Source organism: Trachypithecus francoisi, unplaced genomic scaffold, assembly GCF_009764315.1.
Source record: "Trachypithecus francoisi isolate TF-2019V2 unplaced genomic scaffold, Tfra_2.0 Lachesis_group18, whole genome shotgun sequence".
NCBI lineage: Eukaryota > Metazoa > Chordata > Mammalia > Primates > Cercopithecidae > Trachypithecus > Trachypithecus francoisi.
The window spans coordinates 67,403,135-67,427,254 of record NW_022681463.1 but is presented as its reverse complement, the minus strand read 5'-3'; the positions used below and the strand labels follow the sequence as shown (position 1 = coordinate 67,427,254).

Below are 24,120 nucleotides of genomic sequence, written 5' to 3'. Positions count from 1 at the left end.
TGGCTGTGCCCCCTAATTGCTGCATGGAGCTATGTCTAATGTATCAGAAGACTCCTGCACTGGTAACTAAAACAACTAATTAGGAATGTGTTCTCATTATGAAAATATTCAGCCAGGCGTGGTGGCTCATGCCTGCAATCCCAGCACTTTGGGAGGCCAAGGCAGGTGGATTACCTGAGGTCTAGAGTTCAAGACTAGCTTGACCAACATGGTGAAACCCTGCCTCTACTAAAAACACAAAAATTTGCCAGGTATGGTTGCACATGCCTGTAATCCCAGCTCCTTGGGAGGCTGAGGCAGGAGAATCCCTTGAACTGGGAGGCGGAGGTTGCAGTGAGCGGAGATCGTGCCATTGCACTCCAGCCTGGACAATAGAGCGAGAGACTGTCTCAAAAAAAAAAAAAAGAAGAAAAAAGAAAACATTCTAGCTATTTTTGACAAACGCTAAACAATACACTGAAGAATTTATTACCAGGAGAGAAATATTTAGTAAGTTAAAATAGTGCTTCCCAGCCACTTTCACATCACGACACACACAGAAAATATTTATACAGCATACTGAGATAAAAGGACAAGGCTACACAGGCTCCACCACCCAAGTCCCTGGGTGGCCACCCCTAGGGCAGCGCACCAGATGGGAAACACTGATTTAACAGGCTCTCATGCTAATGCCCTGGGTCGCTGAGACAAACTAGGGAGAAGTTCATCCATATGGCTGTAAACCGTCACAAACAAACCAGCTTTAAAAAATATTTGTTTCTGCTTTTCTAACTTATGCATCTTCGTCAAACCATGAAACATTCAAGGCCCAGTTCATCTCCACCAAGAAGCCCTCACAAATCTCTAAGGCTGTAATTCACACCTATCCTTTCTCTGTGTTCCCAAACTTCCTTTACTCTTACTAAACTATCATGTTCTGTTTTATAGTTGCCTTCAGTTATTATTTACCTTATTAAATTAAATATGTCCCTTGAATACAAGGATCTTGTTTCATTCATTTTTATTTCCTTCTGGCTCCACAATATTGAAAAAAGAGTTTGTACAACCAATGTTTGTTCAATCTGACTTGGGGTGGGTCATATTCAGTGACAATGCTTTTTGTACTACAATAGTCCATGTACTTTCTCCCTCTGTATTCCGAAATTGGATTTATTTAGTTCCAAGCCTCTCAAATATTCCAAATTTTCCAAAGTTTCAAGAGTTCAACAGGATACACAAAAATGTTTGTTTGCACTAGCCCCACATCCACAAAATTTAGAAAACAAAAGCAAATATCCAGCCCCTATAGAACTTTTTTTTTTTTTTTTTTGTATTTTTAGTAGAGACAAGGGTTTCATCACATTGACCAGGCTGGTCTCGAACTCCTGGCCTCAAGAGATCTGCCCACCTCAGCCTCCCAAAGTGCTGGGATTACACGCATGAGCTACCATACCCAGCTGTGCCCCTATAGAACTTTAACATCCAAGTACCAATTCTTTCTTCCAAGCAAAAACAAGGTTTCCAGAACTCTAACAGATAACTGAAAACCACACTGTTGTTACCAGCCATAGTCCCTGACAGTAACTTTAAATTGCCCAAGAGCAGTGAGGAAGCATTTTAAATTATTTTCACATCTATTGAAGGATTCCAGCCAATAGAATTTATTCTTATTATACAGGAGTAAACATGCATTTTATCATTAAATAGTATGATAATCCTAACTGGGAATTACCAGCTTATAAATTTTCTCTGTAAAATCTGTGAATCTATCTGAATGCTTAGATTTTATTTAGAATCACAATTTTTATTTTCATCCTCCCCTTCCCTTTAAAAAATAGTTAATTTTTAACTACTAGTAAGTAGAATAAGCAGAAATGTAACTATAAGTGAATACATAATATGAATTAGTACACAAATTAAGTTATACAAGGACCATTCCCAAAATATTTACTGAAAAACACTTCTATCCATTTCTGATGTTTTTTTGACCCTTATTTAAAATACCACATGCTAAAGTTAACTAAAATTATTTCTGCATAATCTAAAGACAAAAAAAAGCACCTCAATAAGCATTCCCAAGTATATATTTCAAAACCAAGATACATATAGTCATGGGAAGTAGTTTCAAATTTATAGTCAGTTCAAATTTATAAAAAGATACTAACTGTATAGTCCATTGCTCTGCTAGCTGAGGACAACAAAAGCTAGTTTCTACTTTTTCTCTACCACCCATATCTGCATCTCTACAATCTGTAGCCCAATATTTAGCCAACATGTTCATCCTTCTCAGTCTACCTAATTCCTTTTTTCTTGCTGATTCAAATGTTGAGGAACACACATGCAATATCCAATCCCTCTAATTATTTCAGTGCCTACTCAGTTACCTTCCTCCATACTCTGTTCAGCTTTCTACCTTTCAGTCCCTATTATTATCATTTTGAATAAAGAAAAATAACAACAGCATATGTCTTAACACCCTCTGTAACCACCACAAAGATATGCTGAAGAGTTGGATCTGTACTCCTTTTGTGATTCTGAAACAGGAAATGCAAAGAAAGTATACAAGTTCCAGGACCTCCTAATACCAAAATCCAAGGATGCACAAGTCCCTTTATATAAAATGGCATAGTATTTGCATATAACCTATCATCTCTAGATTACTTATAATACCCAATATTATATAAATGCCACATAAACTGTTGTTATACTATTTTTTTCTTTATGTGAGACAGGGTCTCGCTCTGTCACGTGGGCCGGAGTGCAGTGATGCAGTGCTCAGTGCAGCCTTGATCTCCTCAGGTCAAACAATCACTCATGCCTCAGCCTCCCAAGGAGGTTGGACTACAGGCACACGACAATGCACCCAGCTGATTTTGTGTGTGTGTATTTTTTGTAGAGGTAGGGTCTCACTTTGCTGAGCAGGCTGGTCTAGAACTCCTGGCTTCAAGCAGTCCTCCCACCTGGGCCTCTCAAAGTGCTGAGATTACAGGCATGAGCCACATGCCTGGCCTGTATTATTTTTTTAGTAAAATCACTTTCCAAAATACTGCAATACGAGGAAATCTTTATTTCCAAAAAGTCCACTCATAATAACTTATAAACATCTTTGGAAATTAAAAATTAACCACATCAACCTGCTTAGCCCACAGAACTCACATTAACCCACATCAACCTGCTTAGCCCACATAACCCACATTAACCCATATTGTGTGTTATGTTTTAAAAGGGGAAAAAATACTGAAACTACCGTATGTTTTACCTTTCAGGCATACATGTTAAAATTTTGGCAGATGAAACATAATACTGATAGATTATGCTTCAAAACAATACAGGGAAGAGTAGAAGTGGGTAGAGATTGTTAAATCTAGTCTAAAGCTGTCTCCTTACATATTTGAAGTTCAGTCTAAAGGTTTCTCTGTACATAATGAACTATAAATGTATCTAAATGGAGGTGTAAACAGACTGTAACCTACTTTTGTGCCAGTCACCAAGTTTTGGCCAGTCAAAAGGGGCCAACTGTTCAAACCATGTTCAAATAAGGCAAATGCCGAGCTGTAACCAATCTGACTGCTTCTGTACCTCTGTCTATACATCTTCCACCACCTGGCTGTGCTGGAATCTCTCTGAACATACTGTGGCTCAGGAGGCTGTCCTATTCACAAAGCATTCTTTGCTCAGTTAAACTCTTTAATTTGGCTAAGGACTTTCTTTTAACAAGATATAAATTAAACAAAATGACCATAAATTATAATTGTTTTAAAATGCCACATGGGAGTTCAATATATTATTCTCTCTACTTTTACATATGTTTGAAAGTTTTATAAAAGAGAGCTTTTGTTTTTTTGTTGTTGTTTTTTCTGAGACGGTACAATCTCAGCTCACTGTGGCCTCCACCTCCTGGACTCAAGAGATCCTCCCAACTCAGCCTCCCAAGCTGAGACTACAGTTGTGAACCATCATGCTTGCCTACTTTTTAAATCTTGTGTAGAGATGAGGTCTCACTATATTGCCTAGACTGGTCTTTAACTCCTAGCCTCAAGCAATCCTCCCTCCTCTGTCTTCCAAAGTGCTGGGATTACAGCTGTGAGCCACTGTGCCCAGCCAGAATTTTTGTTTTTAAGTGTGTTATGCTAAAACCCATAATTAAAAACAAGTGATTTTTGGTTTTCTGAAATCAGAAAACCTGGTTACCAACTAGATGAGAGGACAGCATTCATTATTTTTCTATGCCTTAAATTTTCACATCTGTGAAAAAGGAGTTGGACTCAATAAATTCCAACATTCCTGCTAGTTCCTTTTTTTTTTTTTTTTGAGATGGAGCCTCGCTCAGTAGCCCAGGCTGGAGTGCAGTGGCGCGATCTCGGCTCACTGCAAGCTCCACCTCCCCGGTTCACACTACTCTCCTGCCTCAGCCTCCCAAGTAGCTGGGACTACAGGCGCCTGCTACCACGCCCAGCTAATTTTTTGCATTTTTTGTAGAGATGGGGTTTCACGGTGTTAGCCAGGATGGTCTCGATCTCCTGACCTTGTGATCCACCCGCCTCAGCCTCCCAAAGTGCTGGGATTTCAGGCGTGAGCCACCGCACCCGGCCCCATTTTTTTTTTTTTAACAATTCAATTGAATATGACTTCTACACTTTGATTTTGGTTTAACAATTCTAACTAAAATCCAGAATGCATTCATAGCTAAATCTGATATAATTTAACTGAAAATCGTTCATTACTGTTACCAAAATAACAATCCAGTACAGTACTTACCTCAGCTGGGCCTTCATTCCTATATAAATCCTAGTTTGCTTTCCCTGAAACACCTTTCCTTCAAGTATTACCTCTTAAACCTGTCATTCTTTATAGATAACGTTGTCAAAGAAAACAGAGGCCACTAAGTATAATTTGTTCCAGTTTCTCCACCCCTAATGCAGCCCATCCTCATTTCTGTCTGTACTTCAAGTCCTTTCCACCTGAGGCTCCTTCAAGATCTCTCCACATCTCTTACATCTCTTACTTGCCTTCCCTAACAACTCCCTACTTACTCTATCAGTCGTTTGCTCCTTTTCTAACCAAGTCCTCAGGTCTCTTTTGCTCTGGCTTCTTCAGTTTAGCCTACAGTCAACACCACCCTTCTTAACAAATAAAAAACAACGAACAGCCTTCCTTCAATCCTACTTCTTCCTCAGGCTAACCTGTGATTCCTCTTTCCCATGACTAACTACCAAATATTTAAACCAAAGTTCTAAGTAGTCTAACTACCTCAACTCCAACTCACTCCTTAGCTCATCATGATCTAGCTTTCAGCCTCCACCACTCTCAGTTTTCCACTTCTCACTGAGCCCCAATGAGCAAATACAATGAAAGGCTTATTTTAAGATCTCATCATGTCTCTCCTCTCTGTAGCATTTGATACTGCAATTACTGCCCCTCCTTCAGGAAACTCATCCCTAAAGTTCTGATACACCATTTTGCTGCTAAGCTTCCTACAGACTCCCTCAGCACCATTTTCACCTTGTCTCCTAATATGATTTGGTTCCTCAGGGTTGTTTACTCCCCTGCTCCTCTTTCCTTCTTATCCCTATAATCCCTCACCTATATTATCATCTTACACTAGTCATTGCTTTGAACTATTAATCTTCACCACTGGCCACACTAGCCTAGAAGGGCCTGTGAGCCAAATCCAGACCCCCCAACTGATTCCATAAATAAAGCTTTATTAGAATACAACCACACTCATTTGTTTGCCTACAGTCTATGGCTGCTGTTGTGCTCAAGGCACAGGTGAATAGTTGCAATACAAGCAGAATGGCCCTCAAAGCCTTAATATTTAGGCTTTTAAAAAATATTATGGCTCTTTACAAAAAACTTGCCAACCTCTACTCTGTAAGGTAAAATATGCCAAAAGATGAGTCCTAGTAACTTTTTCTGCTTTTCAATTTCAATGCCAATGCTATAGTCAGGCCACCTACCTGAGACCTTAAGGGTTTGCTGTTACTCCCAAACTCTCTTCTCGTCTTCACCAATCCATCCCCTATGGTATAACCAAAGCAATGCTTCTAAATGCACAATCTATTTCACTATTTAAAATGTTCCCCAGAGAAAAGGTTTTTCACAATCTAGCTCTTGTCTGTTCTACCCAAATTTCCAATTACTCCACCTCAATATTGAAGAAATATTTCTTTTCTATTTTTATTTATTTATTTATTTTAAGACGGAGTCTCACTCCATCACCCAGGCTGGAATGCAATGGTGCAACCTCCGCTCACTGCAACCCCTGTCTTGCAGGTTCAAGCGATTCTCCTGCCTCAGCCTCTAGAGTACCTGGGACTACAGGGGCACGCCACCACACCTGGCTAATTGTTGCATTTTTAGTAGAGACAGCGTTTCACCATGTTGGCCAGGCTGCTCTCGAACTCCTGACCTCAGGTGATCCGCCCACCTCAACCTCCCAAAGTGCTGGGATTACAGGCGTAAAAGGCCACTGCGCCCAGCCAGAAATACTGAATTACTTTAGTTCCCCAGAACGTATCACACTGTCTCTTACTTCCAGGCTTGCCCAAGATTTACCACAAATACCTACACATTTTTCTACTTTCAGCTCAGGCACAATCACCTCCATGAAGCCTTCTGTGACTCACCCAGGCCAACTCAGGTGATTCCTTCCCCATGTGCCCGCTCTACTAGGTACACACTTCCACTACAGGAAATATTTACTTGCTTTCATATAATCTGCATACTAGTCTACACATTCCTTGAGCAGGAACCCTGAGGTAAAGTAGAAAAACAGCTATTAAGGGCATGGAGTTTTAAAGTCGGAAATCTGGGACTGAATGCAAGTTCTGCCCCTTCCTAACCGTATGTTCTTAACAAATTAAGAAGAAAATGAAGAAGAACTCATTTTCTTCCTCTATATAATGTAAACTTTGTGAGGATTATTTAAGGTTATTCATATAAACACAGTGCCTTGCACATAGTTATGTGCTCAACAATTACTGGTTATCATTATTTTCATTGTTTTATCCCTCACACTTAGTAAAGAATTCGAATAGCTGCTGAGTGACATAACTGAAGCAAGCTAGTTCTGCACCGTTTTCAGCTGCATACTGAATATTTTCATCTGAACAACATTTGGATTCCGAGAACTCATTATTTTTACACCCAAACTGTTTCAATTAGAGCAACCAATGTGTTAAGGTTTGTCCAGGACTTTCTCTGTTTGAACACTGAAAGTCCTGTATACTGGGAACTACCTCAGTTCCAGGCAAACCAAGACAGTTGATCACCTTAGAGTTATGTTCCAAACAACAGAAATTGACTTGGGTTAACTTAAGAAAAAAAGGGAAGAGTGAATTTATTGGTAGAATATAGAGTAATTCACAAAACCAAGGCAAAGTTGAAGAATCAAGCCTATGGAAGCAACTCCCACATATCTAGCAGGCAGGAATTAATGGATGGTTACCTTCACAGTACTTCTGTCAGGATGAATCAATTAGGTCTCAGTATCAGCTCACTCAAGATTTAAATGCCAGAGATAGAATTAGCCTAATTTGTGTTAGCCAGAAAAGTGTGAGGCACATCAATTAACCAGAGGCAGGATTACCTACATTAAAAATCCCACCATGAGATATCCAATGGCAGAAACGTAGCTTCCCAAGGCCAAATCAGAAGGCTGTTTCCAAAAGCAGGGAGAATGGATACGATGCCCCTCATAACAGCTGCAGTTTAAACATGCCCAGCCTTCAGACTCCATGACACAGTCACTGTTATTCATGCTATTTTTCTTTCTGAGTTGGCAAACTCATCCTTCAAGACCTAACTCAAGTATGACCTTCTGTGTAACTTACTAATTTTCCCCAGGTACAGTCACACTTTTTCTATGCTCTTACAGTACTTTACAAATTATGTACCTGTATCACAGAATTTATCACACTGTACACTAGCCATATGCTTAAGTATCAGTCTCTCCCACTAAACTGAACTTCCTTAGATCAGGGAATATTTTCATATTTATAATCTTTGGCACCTAATGATGTCTACACAGCATGTAGAAAATACTAAACACGGCCGGGCGCGGTGGCTCAAGCCTGTAATCCCAGCACTTTGGGAGGCCGAGACGGGCGGATCACGAGGTCAGGAGATCGAGACCATCCTGGCTAACATGGTGAAACCCCGTCTCTACTAAAAAATACAAAAAACTAGCCGGGCGAGGTGGCGGGCGCCTGTAGTCCCAGCTGCTTGGGAGGCTGAGGCAGGAGAATGGCGTAAACCCGGGAGGCGGAGCTTGCAGTGAGCTGAGACCGGGTCACTGCACTCCAGCCTGGGCGGCAGAGCGAGACTCCGTCTCCAAAAAAAAAAAAAAAAAAAAAAAAAAAGAAAATACTAAACACGCCGGGAGCGGGGGCTCATGCCTGTAATCCCAGTACTTTGGGAGGCTGAGGTTAGTGAATTGCTTGAGCCCAAGAGTTTGAGATCAGCTTGGGCAACATGGCGACAGCCTGTCTCTACAAAAAATATAAAAATTAGCTGGGCTTGATGGCATGCACCTGTCCAGCTATTGGAGCGGATCACTTGAGCCTGGGAGGTTAAGGATGCAGTGAGCGGTGACTGTGCCACTGTACTCCAGCCTGGATGACAGAGCAAGACCCTATCTCAAAGAAAAAAAAAGCTAAATAAATGTTTAATAAATCTGTTTCCCAAGTCACTAGAATATGTAAAGCATCAAATAAAAAGAAACACAGGGGCTACCACAGGTAAACATGCTGACAATATCAAAGAGAAAGCTAATAGACGAAAAGTAAGGGAAGGACATGCCAAAAAATTATGAAGAGCAAAAACTCCACAAGCATAAAAATCAAGGACAAAATTCTGTTAATCTAACAACCTGAAGGCATCACTTATATAAAAGCAAAACCCAATATCCACGTGCATAATGGTGATTCTCAAGAACCAAGAAAACAACTAAACTATATTTAAGGCAGGTGTCAAAATAAAGTAAAATCTTGTATATATACAACCTCCCTAACCCAGAAAATCGAGAATGATTAATTCCAAGTAAATATAGTCAAGATTTATTTTACCACATTTTAACTGCTGATGTTAGCTATGCTGTAACAAAATTTTTCTTAATAGTAAAACTGCAAAAAGGATAGCTACGTCCTCCTTATACTTTTAATATTCCTTCACCTCCAAGATAAAGGAATAGACTTGAAAATGAGAATACAGTCCTCCCTCAGTATCCTCGGGGGGTTGGCTCCAGATGCTCCCTCCCCCGAAGATATTAAAATCTGCAGATGCTCAAGTATCTTCTATAAAATGGTATAGTACAGTCAGCCCTACGAATCCACAGGTTACAAAGGGCCAACTATACAGACAAACCGTATGCTAACTAAACAAAAAGTCAACTGAGGAGTGGTGTCAGTCATAGAAAGAAAATCCTACTGACTCTGAAGTTAGAAGTTCTAGAAATATACTTTGTAACTCCTTTACTGGATACCAAGTTACTTTTTTTTCCACTTCTTGAAATGCCATCCAGTTCATGTCACATTTCACCCAGTTCATGCAGCATTTCACCCAAATAACTAAAATTCACTTCACAAACTGTTAAATAACTTTCACATTCATGGCATTAAACTATTTGTTCTTTATCACCTGAACCCTATGACCAATCTTATTATCATTACTGAGATATATTATGAAGTACACACTATCACCAACTGAAGTTTAAATAAATAAATAAAAGCTTAACTTGAAGCTTATCAAGCCTTTAAATCAAACTTCCAGTTTAGGCTGGGCTCAGTGGCTCATGCCTATAATCCCAGCATTTTGGGAGGCTGAGGAGGGAGGACTGCTTGAGGACAGGAGTTCAAGACCAGCCTGGGCAACACAGCAAGACCCCATCACTACACAAAGTAAATAAGCCGGACACGGTGGTATGCACCTGTAGTCCTAGCTATTCAAGACCCTGAGGCAGGAGGATTCCTTGAGCCATGATCATGTCACTGCACTCCAGCCCAGGCAACAGCAAGATTCTGTCTCAAAAAAGTTTTAAAATTTTTTTTTAAAAACTTCCAGATTACAAAAAATCCAAACAGTGATAAAAAAAAATAAATAAGAGGAACCAGTTAAGCACCACCAGAAGGAAACAGACAAACCCAGTAATTAGGACAGTCTACTAGGCTAAACCATATGAAATTGCCAATACTTGGCTGTTGTTACAAACCTGGAAAAAGGCAATTTCATATAGTGCAATTTAATATAAGAAAACTGACCTGAACAAATTAGTGGCATTTTTAAATGGTTGGGAGACAACAGACTAAAGTTGAAAACAACCCAAGTATTCATCCATAGTTGAATGCGTAAACAAAATGTGGTATATACATATAAAGGAATGTTACTTAGCCATATAAATTAGCCTTAATCACTAATTCATTCACTATGTACATGCCTTAATCTCCCAGAACTTCACCTGTCATAATAAAAAGCTTGGAGTTGATTTGGGAAGCAGTAGAAAAAGGCACTAAAAGAGTAAATGTTTCGGTTAAAAAATACGTGAGAAAATTATCGTGTCTGTGGTGCCTAGGATGTATTTATTCAAGGAATATTTTAGTGCTTGCTTGGTTCTAGTCACTGTACTAAGAGGTAGGCAATGAAGATACATAGTCTGTGCCCTCAAAAAGCTCACAATCTAGTAAGAAAAATAAAATCTAATTAGAATACATTATCATAATTGCAATGAGAAAGATACACTCAGACTTCTTCCAGGAGCAAAGAATGGTACCTACCAGAGTTGAGTATTTAAAAGTGGTAGGAATTAGCCAGGCAACAGGAGGCAGAGAAGGATATTCCAGTCAGCAAGATGGCCCTGAGAATAGAAATAGCACTGGCGAGGAGGGGCAGGCGGGATTCCAGATTATGTATAAGCATATAAGAAGTTCAGTGTTGCTAGGGCTTAAGGGGGTGGGGGAAGAAGGCTGAATCTGGAGAAATAATCAGGCATCAGGCTCACTGAAAAATCTCATAAACTAGAGGAAGAACACCACTTTGGAGAGAGTTTTTAAACAGGAAGGTGACAGGTAATAAGGCCTAAAGTAGGCTGGAGGCAGCAGAATATAGAGGCAGGGCCAAAATCCAGAGACAGCACAGAGATTCGAGCTCCATAACTGACATCTGACTGAATGTGGAAGAGGAGAAAGAAGTCCAAGAAGCCTCTCAAGTTTCAAATTCAGGTCACAGTGAGGGTGATGATGCCATAAACAGAAAAAAGAAAAAACAAAGGCAGAACATGGCTTTAAACACTTCGAGCTTGAGAAGCTAAAAAGATGTTCATGTGAATAATTTCCAGATGATGATTTTATGAAATTTAATTCCCCCTACACTGAAATGATGATTAAAGCCAAGGGAGCTGCTGATACGAGCAAGAAAAACAGTCTATAGATAAAAGAATCGTAGACAGAATCCCAAGCCATGCCCACCACATTCAAAGGGTAGGAAGAAGACTTAGCAAAGCTGACTGAAAAAGAGTACTCCAAGAACCAGGAAGCAGTATATGCCCCATTAGTGCATTCAACAACAACAACAACAACAAGTTTGTCTGTTCTATGACATATAGATTCCTGAAACACTTAACACTCTTCAAACTTAGGAAGAAAGAGGGCAATGTACAGGACGGATGGTAGTAAGCACCTTTAGACACTGCACATGGTTAAACAGAGCCAAGAGGCAGAACACGGGTGCATGGCCAATATGTATACTCTTGGACTTGATCCATTCAACTGTGTTTCTGTATTTTATGTTCAACTGCTGTTATTTGAGAGTGCTAAACATTAATGTGCTACTAAAAATCACATATGGACTAATATGAATTTTGCCTTAACATTCTTTTATTTACCATTCAAGTATGAGTGAGTTCATGTTACAGAAATACATTATAGGAGAACAGTCTGTTCAAGGTGGGCTAGGCAACAGTATCGATGCCATGGAGTCAACACCAAAAGAAAATTAATGTCTTAGAATAATACTGAACCTTTCATTCCCAAATGTAGACTTTTTTCAGGTATACCATCTAGTCTTTCTTCTCTATTAAGTTTCATGTGTTTCAAGTTACATCCAAGGTTATCTATTCTCAGTGAGCTTCTCAACAGAGCCCAAATACTCGAATAGCTATACACAAACAGAATTTGTTGTATATCACAGCAATTTATCCCAAATAGGTGAAGGAAAATTCACACAGGGAAACACTAGAGAGGAGGAAAAGAATAGGAACTGATAGCACCAAGCATGCTATAAGTCAGGAAAGGCCTCACGGAGAATTTTTAAAGGTCTGTTTTTTGTTTTTAACTAGAATGACATGGTGTAGCAGAATTGTAATCTTGGTGTTCCAGAGATATATGAAGGAGTCTCACTGAAGAGATACGTTGCCAGAGTGAGCCCCAACTCAACAGACAGCCAAAAGAAGGCACAAAGAACAGCATATACAAAGGCATGAAGAAGAAACTACTCGTTACTCAAGCATCTCCAGTACTTTATCAAGGCTAGCACAAAGGAGATATAAGAAATAGTGCAAAGTGAGGTAAAAAAAAGGTAGGGTCTTATAACTATGTGTGGCATGCTAAGGACTTTTATCCTGAAGTCAATGGGAAGAATCATAAACAGGAAAGTAACACAGAAAGATCTGAGAAATCAATCCACAAGATACACTGGGGAGAGAAGATACTGAACACAGAAGAGCTAGGTACACTATTATACTTGTTCAGGCAAGAAAGGTAAGGGTCTAAACTAGGTGCAGTGGAAGTAAGGTTGGTAACAGGTACAAACATGAGGGTACTTCAGATGACTAATACAGAAAAGGATGAAGGAGGGGAAGAGAAGGGCGTCAAGGATAGAGTTTTAAACTTGGACAATCAGATACTGCCACTTACCATTGGAGGTTCCAGAGAGACAGAAGCAAGTCTGGTAGAGCTAACTGAATTTTGCAGGTGAGAAAATATATATTAGGCCGGGCGCAGTGGCTCAAGCCTGTAATCCCAGCACTTTGGGAGGCCGAGACGGGCGGATCACAAGGTCAGGAGATCGAGACCATCCTGGCTAACACGGTGAAACCCCGTCTCTACTAAAAAATACAAAAAACTAGCCGGGCGAGGTGGTGGGCTCCTGTAGTCCCAGCTACTCGGGAGGCTGAGGCAGGAGAATGGCGTGAACCCGGGAGGTGGAGCTTGCAGTGAGCTGAGATCCGGCCACTGCACTCTAGCCTGGGTGACAGAGCGAGACTCCGTCTCAAAAAAAAAAAAGAAAATATATATTAGCCCTAGTATCAGAAGCTAAAGCAGAAAGCTTAAGTGTTAAGCCCATTATGGATTATCATTTTTTGGTAAAACCAACTAACTGGCTCCTTGCTGATAAGAAGGAAACTTTGCAAGAGTAAAAAGATAAAAAGGCAAATAAATCTAATAATAAAATTCATCAAAAATTATTAGCAAGGTTTTAAAATATAGAAATAGCAATTTCTAGGCCGGGCATGGTGGCTCAAGCCTGTAATCCCAGCACTTTGGGAGGCCGAGGTGGGCGGATCATGAGGTCAGGAGATCGAGACCATCCTGGCTAACACGGTGAAACCCCGTCTCTACTAAAAAAATACAAAAAACTAGCTGGGCGAGGTGGCGGGCGCCTGTAGTCCCACCTACTCGGGAGGCTGAGGCAGGAGAATGGCATAAACCCGGGAGGCGGAGCTTGCAGTGAGCTGAGATCTGGCCACTGCACTCCAGCCTGGGCAACAGAGCGAGACTCCATCTCAAAAAAAAAAAAAAGAAATAGCAATTTCTGAGATTGATAGTCAATGTTTCTTTGATATTTTACCCATTCACTAACTTTAAGTCTTAGATTCCCAAGTTAAGTCTTAGATTCCCTTCGGTGGAGTACAGCACAGTAAGCAAGAGTTCTGGCTTTAGCATCAAGCTTTGTTTGTTTTTGAGACACAGTTTCACTCTGTCACCCAGACTTGAGTGCAGTGGCACCATCTCGGCTCGCTGCAACCTCCACCTCCCTGGTTCAAGTGATTATCTCGCCTCAGCCTCCCTTGTAGCTGGGATTACAGACATGAGCCACCACACCTGGCTAATAATTTTTGCATTTTTAGTAGAGATGGGGGTTTCACCATGTTGGCCAGGCTGGTCTCGAACTCCTGACCTCTGGTGATCCACCTGCCTCAGCCTCCCAAAGTGCTAGGATTACAGGCATGAGCCATTGCGCCCGGCTGCTTAGCATCAAGCTTTGATATAAGTCCAGGCTTTGCCACTTAACACCCAATGGAAACTCAGGGCCACTTAAGAGTTGTAGGCCTCAAATTTCCTCAGCAGTAAATGGGGATAACAATAGTACCTACTTGATAGGACTGTTGTGAAGATTAAATAGATAATCTATATAAAGTACTTAGCACTGGTATACGGTAAACAATAAATGTTAAGGTTTTTAAAATAATGATTATTAATTACTGTTACTAATGAAAATGTCACATCCTTGAGATATACAGGAGCAAGAAAATGAGAAACTGGCGTGGATTGCAGTTACCTGAGCATTTGTTTTGTAAGTATTCATTAAACAGAACGTTACTATTTTGCACACTTTTCTACAAGTTATCTTTGAAAACAAGAAAAAAGTTTTTAAGAATCAATGCCTTACATGAAAAGGTCTAGTATTAAAATGCACATTCCAGGACCGGGCATGGTGGCTCATGTCCCTAATCCCAACACTTTGAGAGGTCAAGGCAGGGGGTAACTTGAGCTAGCAATTTGAAACCAGCCTGGGCAACATGGCAAAACCCCATCTCTACAAAGAACACGAAAATTAGCCGGGTGTGGTGGCATGTGCCTAGTCCCAGCTACTCAAGAGGCTGAGATGGGAGGATGGCTTGAGCCTGGGAGGAGGTGGAGGTTATAGTGAGCTGAGATTGGGCCACTGCACTCCAGCCTGGGCCACTACTGCACTCCACCCTGGGTGACAGAGCCAGACCCTGTTTTGTGTTGTTTTTTAAAAAGCACATTCCAGAACAAATAAAAGGAAATGTTTCCCTTCCAATATGTACTTCCTAGTTTCAGCTACAAAATCCATTCCCCTACCCAAGCTCCAAATTTCTATCAGTGATAATAATTACTCCTTCCCTTCCTCCATCTATAAACCTCAGAATAACCTTTACTCCCTTTCTCTTCAGTGATCTTTACAAAAAGAATGTGAAGGAGGAGGAAGAGGGAGGAAGAACAGCATCATCAAATCCTCATTCCAGGTTGTAGCCATTCCCAGTCTCAATTTTTTGGAAAACTCTTCCTTGCAGACCAGATAGCAGCATTATTTCTCAAAAATGAATTCTAGGTATTACTGCCCTGTCACCCTTTCCATTGTTCTAATCATGTTACACCTTCTCTTTGCTCTGGAATAAATTCCTCCAGATTTCCCTATCAAGAAAAAGCTTCCAAGCAACTCTTTGCCACAAGATATTCTTGGACCAACACAGGCCATCTGGAAGTCTCCTCTCTTTAATATAATCACTCTTCTTTTTTACCTGGATATTTATTCACCAGTTAACATGCCCCTTTTAAGTTTGGTACATACTTCCTATAAGATTCACTAACCTCATTTTTTTTTCCTCTCCAAAGATCTCTTAAAGTCTCTCTTGACTGAACAATAAAGAAATTTTCTTCCTCAATCCTGTCTCTACTCACAATCCCCTGGCATAACTGTATCCTTTTATTTTCTTTAACAAGTATGTATCTTATTCTTGCACCTAACATCTTGTGTATCAGCTGCTTCTACAATTTCTAACATGTTTCAGCTTTTGTCTATCCTGTATATGAAAAAATAGGCATCACAGCTTATCAAAGTGCATCTCACTGTTTTAGAACAGCCTGATAACCACAACTACTCAGTTACAGAGCTAAGTTGTACTATGTTTCTAACGGACAAGACTAAGCATGGTTATCTACTCTTAGATATGCCTAAATCCCCAATAAAGGCCCTTCATCAGATTTGACCCCAGTTTACCTTTCAGTCTCTCTCTCTCCTACATTTCTCTCAGGACTCTTCAATTACTGCTCCCTCTGGTCTGGAATGCCTCTTTCTTCCATCCGCCTTCTCCCACTCTTTGCCTGGCCACCTTCTTTAATCCTTCACCATCAGCTCACTCCCATTCATCCATTAGAAATAAACCAGAGTATCTTCCCTTTCTGCTCACCTCCAAGTAGTTTTTTGGCATGCATTTTCGGAATACCACACTGTAACAATTGTTGTTCTGCATTGTAATTATCACCCCCACTGGACTGTAAACTCCTTGAGGTACAGACTGCGTCTTATTCCTTATCCCCAAGACCTAACATCGATAGATACCCATAGACAATCAGTGAATAAATAATACCCATATCCACTGAGTGACATGCACAGGCTACATAAGCACACTGAGGGTTTGTACCTAAAGTTCCAGCTGGGTGCGATGGCTAACATCTGTAGTTCCAACACTTTGGAAGCCTGAGGTGGGAGAATCACGGGAGCCCAGGAGTTCAAGACAAGCTTGGGCAATAAAGCTAGACTCCGTCTCTACAAAAGATTAAAGAATTAGCCAGGTGTGATGGTGTCTGCCTGTAGTCCCAGCTACTTGGGAGGCCATGTGGGAAGATTCCTTGAGCCTAGGAGTTTGAGCTTGCAGCTGAGCTATGAGTGCCTGAGCACTTCAACCTGGGTAAAGAAGCAAGACTCCGTCTCAAAAAATACTTTCCTCATGTACAGTGGGGATAATGCCACACCTAACTCATACACTTGTTACACAGATTAAATAAGGTATCATGAAGCTCTTAACACAGTGTCTGCCACATTAGAACTACCATTTGAATGTCTATTTCATGTGTTAGTTACCCTATAGAGTCCCAAGAAATGTAATGTTGTGACCAATACCAGGCTGAATGGCTTAGCAACCATGCTCTTTTTCATGCATCTAAAAGTCACTGGTTACATTCTTATCATCAGCAAATATTTGTTTTGTACCTATTATGTGCAGGAGTCCTTAGTAAGTATCACTGAGCTACCATAACACAATAATAGAGGTAAACAATGAAACAAAAACCTGTACCAATATCCAAGAGAAGGAAGAACGTTACTGGTTCTTCCGTATAAACAATATGAGTATTTTTCAATACATTTTTATTTGGAACAGGGTAGGCTTCAAGAAAAACTCCTAATGGGAAAAGTTCAAAATTAACACTTGTCATCAAGTGGACCGGTAACAGGAGGCAGTTCCAAAATTTCTTGTTTCTATTCCCAAGTTTTTGCTTAGAGGTATTTCTCACAAATTTAACCATGACCAGGAAAGAATATATGATCTTTGACTCATTTAAATGGGAATTCCACGGATATCTCCCTAGGTTTTTTCCTACTAGTATTTAATTTTGTAGCTCTGTAAAACGACCTGAGTTTGTCTGTTTCTCTACAAAATAGAACGCTGAACGGTGTATTTACCCCCACAACCTTCCTTAAGATAGGATAAAATACACACCTCTTAATCACACTAGCTTCTTACCAAAAATTACAAAACTGCAAATCATGTCGCCTAGTATTAGAAAAGAAGGCTGTGGCCTTAAAACCATCTTCCCCCTAACAAATCCAAAGGTCACGGTCCCAGTGAAGTTTGTGCATTATACTTACTGTTTTCAGTAGCTGCAGAGAGACCTCTAGCGCTGCCTCAACAAGCCGAGTTTGCAAATAGTACCTGCTAATGTCACCTTAATGAGACAATGGCAACAGCTGAGTAGCAACTAACTGACCGCGATGAATGTTTAGTTTTGCAACCACTTGGAAATTCTACTAGCTTGGAGCAAGAGGTACGTAAGAGAACGTATGAACCCTATGTATCCAATTTATTTTAGTAAAACGTGTCAAAGAAATTATCACTCTATGCACACCCCACTCCAAGAAAGGCTAAGAAAACAAGTCCTATGAGCGGAGGTCGGAACAACCTCTTTTCCGAAGCCTGAACACAATAGATTGCAAACTATTGTCCACCTTCAGCTCGCTTCAAATGCCAGCAGTTGCAGGAGTATGAGCTGGAACAGCTCGGCACGACTAGTCCAAAGACGAGCACTGGAATATAAGAAAATGGTCCTGGCGCATCCTACCCTCCCCCATCTATCACCCTCAAACAAGTCAGTTACCCGGCTGGTCCCCACCCCCCTCTGCGGGCCGCCACCGCCCGCCTGGGCCCGGCTAGCAGAAGGTAGCAGCCGGGACCGGCAGAGCCGAGGCTCCATGTGCAGCCGCGCGGGAGGCGCAGAGGGGGCTGCACTGGCCGGAAGGTTGCACCAGCGGCGGGCGCCAAGGAGCGGCCGCCCCCTCGGCTGTGCGGTCGGCGGGCCGGGGCGGCAGCATCCCCGTTCATTCGGGCGGCCCCGGCCCGCGGACCCCGCCTCAGCTCCACATCCCCTCCTCGCCGACACAAGGCCGCGCCCGCGTGACGGGGCCGAAAACCCCGGCATTTCCCGGTCGCAACGCCGGCAGCTTCGGAGGGTGACTGCAGCCCGGCCCGCGTCTCACCGCCCGCTCCGCCCAACCCGGGGCCGCGGTGACGGGAGGCAGCGGCCAACTCCGGCCGACCACAAGCCGGCGAGAACCAGCCCGGCGCCGGCCCCCCGCCCCTCCCCGCGTCGCTGGCCCGGCGGGCCCAGACCACGGAAGCACACTCACTTCCACATCGCGGCCCTTGTTCTTGAAGCTCTTGATGCGGTGGTTTTCCAAGCTGGGGTTCTCAGCCATGGCTGCGCGCGGCTCCAGCGGCGGCTACTCCTGCGGCTGCGGCGGCGGCGGCGAGTCTCGGCGCGGGAGGGGGAAGAGGAGAAGAGCAGGAGGGGGGAGGGGGAGAGGAGAGCACGTTCCGTGACGCCTCCGAGCGCGAGGTGGCAGTAGCGCCGGGGGAGGCGCGGGCCGACTGCCTGGCCTGGTGGGGCGGGAACGGTGCTGAGAGCGGCGCGCGCCCGTGGAGGCTGGCGACACGTGACCGGGGGCGGCGACCGGCTTGGGCGTTCGCCGGACTGGACGTGCCCGTCGGTTCTCGGGATGACCCTGCCGTCTTTCCCTGCTAGGGCTCTCCACAACCCCTGGGTGCTGCAAGTCTGGTGTCAGAAATGGAGCCGGACCTGGCGGCTTTTACCGCCCCTCAGGCGTGGGGGGAGCGGCCGTCAACTACAGTTCCCAGCATGCCACGATCCGCCTGGGGTAATTCTCCACGCCTAGCGCGAACGAGGAGAATGCCGGGACCCTTGTGCGCGCGGCTTTTTGCGCGCTGCGCTCAGATTGCTGGGCGCAAAGCTCCGCCCCTACAAGGCCGCCTCTGGGCGGGGAAGAGAGGGGAGCTTCCCTGGCACCTTGCGCCCTATCAGGAGGAAGAGGGCGGAGCTTCCTGGGAGCGCACCTCGCTGCCGGTAGGTAGAAAATCAGAAAAAGAACAACCGCGGGTGCTTCGCAGTCTCGCTTTTTTGGAGGTTTTCCCAAATAGCAGCCACCTTCATTCGCTGTGTCCATGCTCTGCTTCAGTTTTATAAATAGCATGTATATATACCTGACATGTACATGTGTATCTACGTGATACGAGTGTTTACGTGCGTTACCTGGCTGCCCGCACGGGAATTTAGTGAGAGCAGGTACTTTGGTTGAATTACTGCTGAATCTCTAGTGTAAAAACAATGCCTAGCATGTCGTAGATACGCAATAAATACTTGTTGAACTGGCGCTTTAGTGTCGCCCAGTTTCTTCATCATCCTCCCAACCCCGGTTCTGCAACCTTCACTCTGGCAGTCCCTGTATTTCCATGCCCCCAACACTTCTTGTTCTACCACCACACATAATCTTAGCCTTCAGGCAGCAGCCAAGCCCTGGTCCGCACACTCTCCTGTGTAGCACTGCCACTCCCTCCGGGGGCATCAAAGGAATGAAACAGGGAAATTTGGATGGATTGCACTAATAAAGAACTGCTTTCGGCCGGGTGCGGTGGCTCACGCCTGTAATCCCAGCACTTTGCGAGGCCAAGGCGGGCGGATCACCAGGTCAAGAGATCGAGACCAGTCTGGCCAACCATGGCCCACATGGTGAAACCCCTTCCCTACTAAATATACAAAAATTAGCTGGGCGTGGTGGAGCGCGCCTGGAGGCTGAGGCAGGTCGTTTGAACCCAGGAGGCGGAGGTTGCAGCGAGCCCAGATCGCGCCACTGCACTCCAGCCTGGCGACAGAGGGAGACTTTGTCTCAAACAAAACAACAAAAAACAAACAAAAAAGCTGCTTTCTGGAGCAAGTGAGCTTCATTAGCTTGTATGTTAATTAATTTTCAGAATCTATGGTAGACATGAGCAGGTATGTAATGTTGTAGTACTTATAATTTAATTGAACTGAGGTCAAAAGTTGGTAGGAATGTACCATGAAGGGATCAAAAAGGACAATCTTTAAAGGGAAAGGGCCTTAAAGAGCCTGAGGCCCTCAGAAGCCTTTGGTGGCCAAGCTATGTCCAGGGGCATTCGTCTTGTGAGTGGTGGGGTGTGGCCCCTTGATAAACACAGGCTTCAGATACTCTAGTCATATTGGACTGTGGCCCAGTGTTGCCAGAAGATTCCACTTTTCAAGGAAAACCAAAAAGGTAGATTCTTTTTCTCTTTATTTTTAAATATTAATTCACATTTTGTTAATACACTTAAGCATTTCAGTCACTTCAGAATATCAGGTCCTCAGTTTGCAACACCTGATCTTAGTCTAACTACTCATTTGAAGGGAAACGCACGCGCACACGCATGCACACACACCAGCTATGAGTTTAGAAGGAACACATTAGCTAGGTGGGGCGCAGTGGCTCACGCCTGTAATCCCAGCACTTTGAGAGGCTGAGGTGGGAGGATCACCTGAGGTCAGGCGTTTGAGACCAGTCTGACCAACCATGGCCCACATGGTGAAACCCCTTCTCGACAAAAATACAAAAATTAGCCGGGCGTGGTGGTGCATGCCTGTAGTCACAGGTACTCGGGAAGCTGAGGCAGGAGAATCGCTTGAACCGGGGAGGTGGAGGTTGCAGTGAGTTGAGATCGTGCCACTGCACTCCAGCCTGGGTAACAGAATGAGACTCTGTCTCAAAAAAAAAAAAAGGAAAAAGAAAGAATACATTAGCTCAACTCTTGAGTTTTAAGGAAACAGAACTTGTGTTTGCCATTCTCCTTGATTAAATGTAAGAGAAAATTTCAGACTGTTGTTCAGTCTCTATTATAATTTAGTAGGTATTCCCTTTTCAGGTTACCTTATGCCACCTCTCTTCACGCCCAGTCCAAAGCAGGGCCGCCCTTTTGCCTCGATCTAGTTTAGTCATTTTTATTATTTGCCAGTATCCCTGGTAACTTCAGCATCCACAAATGTGGCACCCTGACACCACAGTCTTTCTACATCCTTAACTTCATCAAGTTTTTTACCACTCAAGTGGTAAAAAGTGCAAGCCTGCACCAGACCTTGGAGACCTTAATCTCTGGGAAATGACCACCTCCAGAGACTCAAATTTGGTGTTTCTCATTGTTAGCAACTATCTCCTTCTCTTCTGCCTCACTCTAATCATCACCCTTGGCCTGAAACTTCTCAACAGCTCTTACTTTAAATGAATTTATTTTCCACATATATTGTGAGTGTCTACCATATACCAAGCATTGTATTCATCAGGCACATGTATGAAGGACTGGGGGGTCTCGGGGGAGACAGGAAGGAAGGGTCCTCAGCCCAGGGGTCAGTCAAACCCTCTGACTCACTCTCCACCTTCCCAAGGCATGGGGAGTCATGCCAGCAGTCAGTCAGGTAGCAGTATGCCGTAGGCAACACGAGCATAACAGACGGGAAAAGGAGTTCATGATTTGCCTCCTAAGTCAGCTTCTTTCTGCAAACTCACCACTCTGTTATTGGCATAACCATTCTTCCAGGGACACCTCTCCAAGCTAAGAGCCATCTTTACTTCTTGTCTCCCCCTCAACTCCCTCAACTAGTCACCATATTAATTCACCACTCAGTGTTTCTGGCATCTCTCTCTTCTTCCCATGCCACCCACAAGACTACCTTAACACCTCCTAGGCAGTCCGCCTGCCTCCCCAATCCCTCCACAGCAATCTGACTCATTTCTCCAGATCTTCCAGACTTCACCTCTGCTCCCAATCAGCATACCCTTCCCCTCTGCCATTGTCTGTCAAGTCATTTCTAAACGCAGTCTAGGGCCAGGTTCGGTGGCTCACGCCTATAATCTCAGCACTTTAGGAGGCCGAGGCAGGTGAATCAACTGAGGTCAAGAGTTCAAGACGAGCCTGACCAATATGGTGAAATGCCGTCTCTACTAAAAATAATACAAAAACTTAGCCGGGCATGGTGGCACATGCCTGTAACCCCAGCTACTTGGAAGGCTGAGGTGGGAGAATCACTTGAACCCGAAAGAGGGAGGTTGTGGTGAGCCAAGATCGCACTACTGCACTCCAGCCTGGGCAACAAGAGCAAAACTCCATCTCAAAAAATATATATATTAAAATAAATAAATAAACCGTCTAGTGGTTAAGATCATATGTGATGCAGCCACAGTGCAAGATACTTTTTTTTTTTTTTTTTTTTTTGAGACAGAGTCTCGCTCTGTCGCCCAGGCTGGAGTGCAGTGGCGCGATCTCGGCTCACTGCAAGCTCCGCCTCCCAGGTTCATGCCATTCTGCCTCAGCCTCCCGAGTAGCTGGGACTACAGGCGCCCGCCACCATGCCCAGCTAATATATATATATGTATTTTTGTATTTTAGTAGAGACGGGGTTTCACCGTGTTAGCCAGGATGGTCTCGATCTCCTGACCTTGTGATCCGCCCGTCTCGGCCTCCCAAAGTGCTGGGATTACAGGCGTGAGCCACCGCGCCCGGCCGATACTTTTTCTTATTTCTGGTTCCCCTGCACATGACTCATTCTTCAGCTAACATGTTCTGCTCACCTTTTTCCAAGCATATCTTAACCTTTCCACTTTTTACATCTTTGCTGTTTGACTTGCTCAGATGGCCCTGCCCCATCTCTGCCTGTCAACATCGCTTCCTCTTTGAATACTTATCCCACGTGGTCACCTTCTCTATGAAGCTTTCCCAGCATGGTGCTGTGGAAGGATCTTCAGAATCTGAAAACTCAGGTCTCAGGGCTGAATCCTATCAGATCAAGCCCAGGCAAGTCAATAATCTGCCCTGAATCCTCTTTTCATCTACAAGTGAGGATCCTGAATCACTGGGGTTTTGTGAGAATCAAATTCTAAAATGCATGTGGAAGTTCTTTGAAATTGCTATATTAATATTAGTTGTTACTATCTTCCCAGGGAGGAGTAATATCTTTCCCTCTGAACCTCAGAAGAACTTTACTTACAGTTTTGTATTGCTGCAATTTGTGTAGTCTTATCTCTCTCTCTGTCACCTATTGCTATGGTGTGAACGTCTAGGTCCCTCCAAAATTCATACGTTGGAAGCCAATACCCAATGTGCTAGTATTAAGATGTGGGGTCTTTGGGGAAGTAATGAAGTCATCATACCTCTGCCCTCATGAATGAATTAGTGCTCTTATAAAAGAGGCTGGAGCCAGTTGTGGACCTGTGGCCCCAGCTACTTGGGAGGCTGAAGTAGGAGGATCATTTGAGGCTAGGAATTCAAGGCTATAGTGGGCTATGATCACACTTGTGACCAGCCACTGCACTCCAGTCTGGGCAACATAGCAGGACCCCATCTCCAAAAAAAAAAAAAAAAAATGAAGGGAGCACTGTAGTGCCTGTTGTCCTTCTGTCTCTTCCACCATGTGAGGACACAGTGTTCATCCCTCCTGCCATGTGAGGACACAGTGTTCATCCCTCCTGCCATGTGAGGACACAGCAACAAGCAGAGAGCAGCCCTCACCAAACACAGAATCTGCTGGGACCTTGGTCTTGGACTTCCCAGACTCCAGAACTGTAAGAAATAAGTTTCTGTTGGCCGGGCGTGGTGGCTCACGCCTGTAATCCCAGCACTTTGGGAGGGTGAGGCAGGCGGATCACGAGGTCAGGAGATCGAGACCATCCTGACTAACACAGTGAAACCCCATCTCTACTAAAAATACAGAAAATTAGCCGGGC

At 43.5% G+C, this 24,120-nt stretch overlaps 1 protein-coding gene across 1 annotated transcript in view; it reads right to left on the bottom strand.

Moving 5' to 3' along the window:
• KPNA3 (karyopherin subunit alpha 3) overlaps nt 1–19,554 on the bottom strand; it is a 99,040-nt gene extending 79,486 nt beyond the window's left edge. Inside the window, exon 1 of the mRNA XM_033176857.1 lies at nt 18,685–19,554. Within this exon, the coding sequence (XP_033032748.1) occupies nt 18,685–18,753 (69 nt within the window). The 5' untranslated portion in view covers nt 18,754–19,554. The remainder of the gene's footprint in view (nt 1–18,684) is intronic.
• Between the last annotated feature and the right edge of the window lie 4,566 nt (nt 19,555–24,120).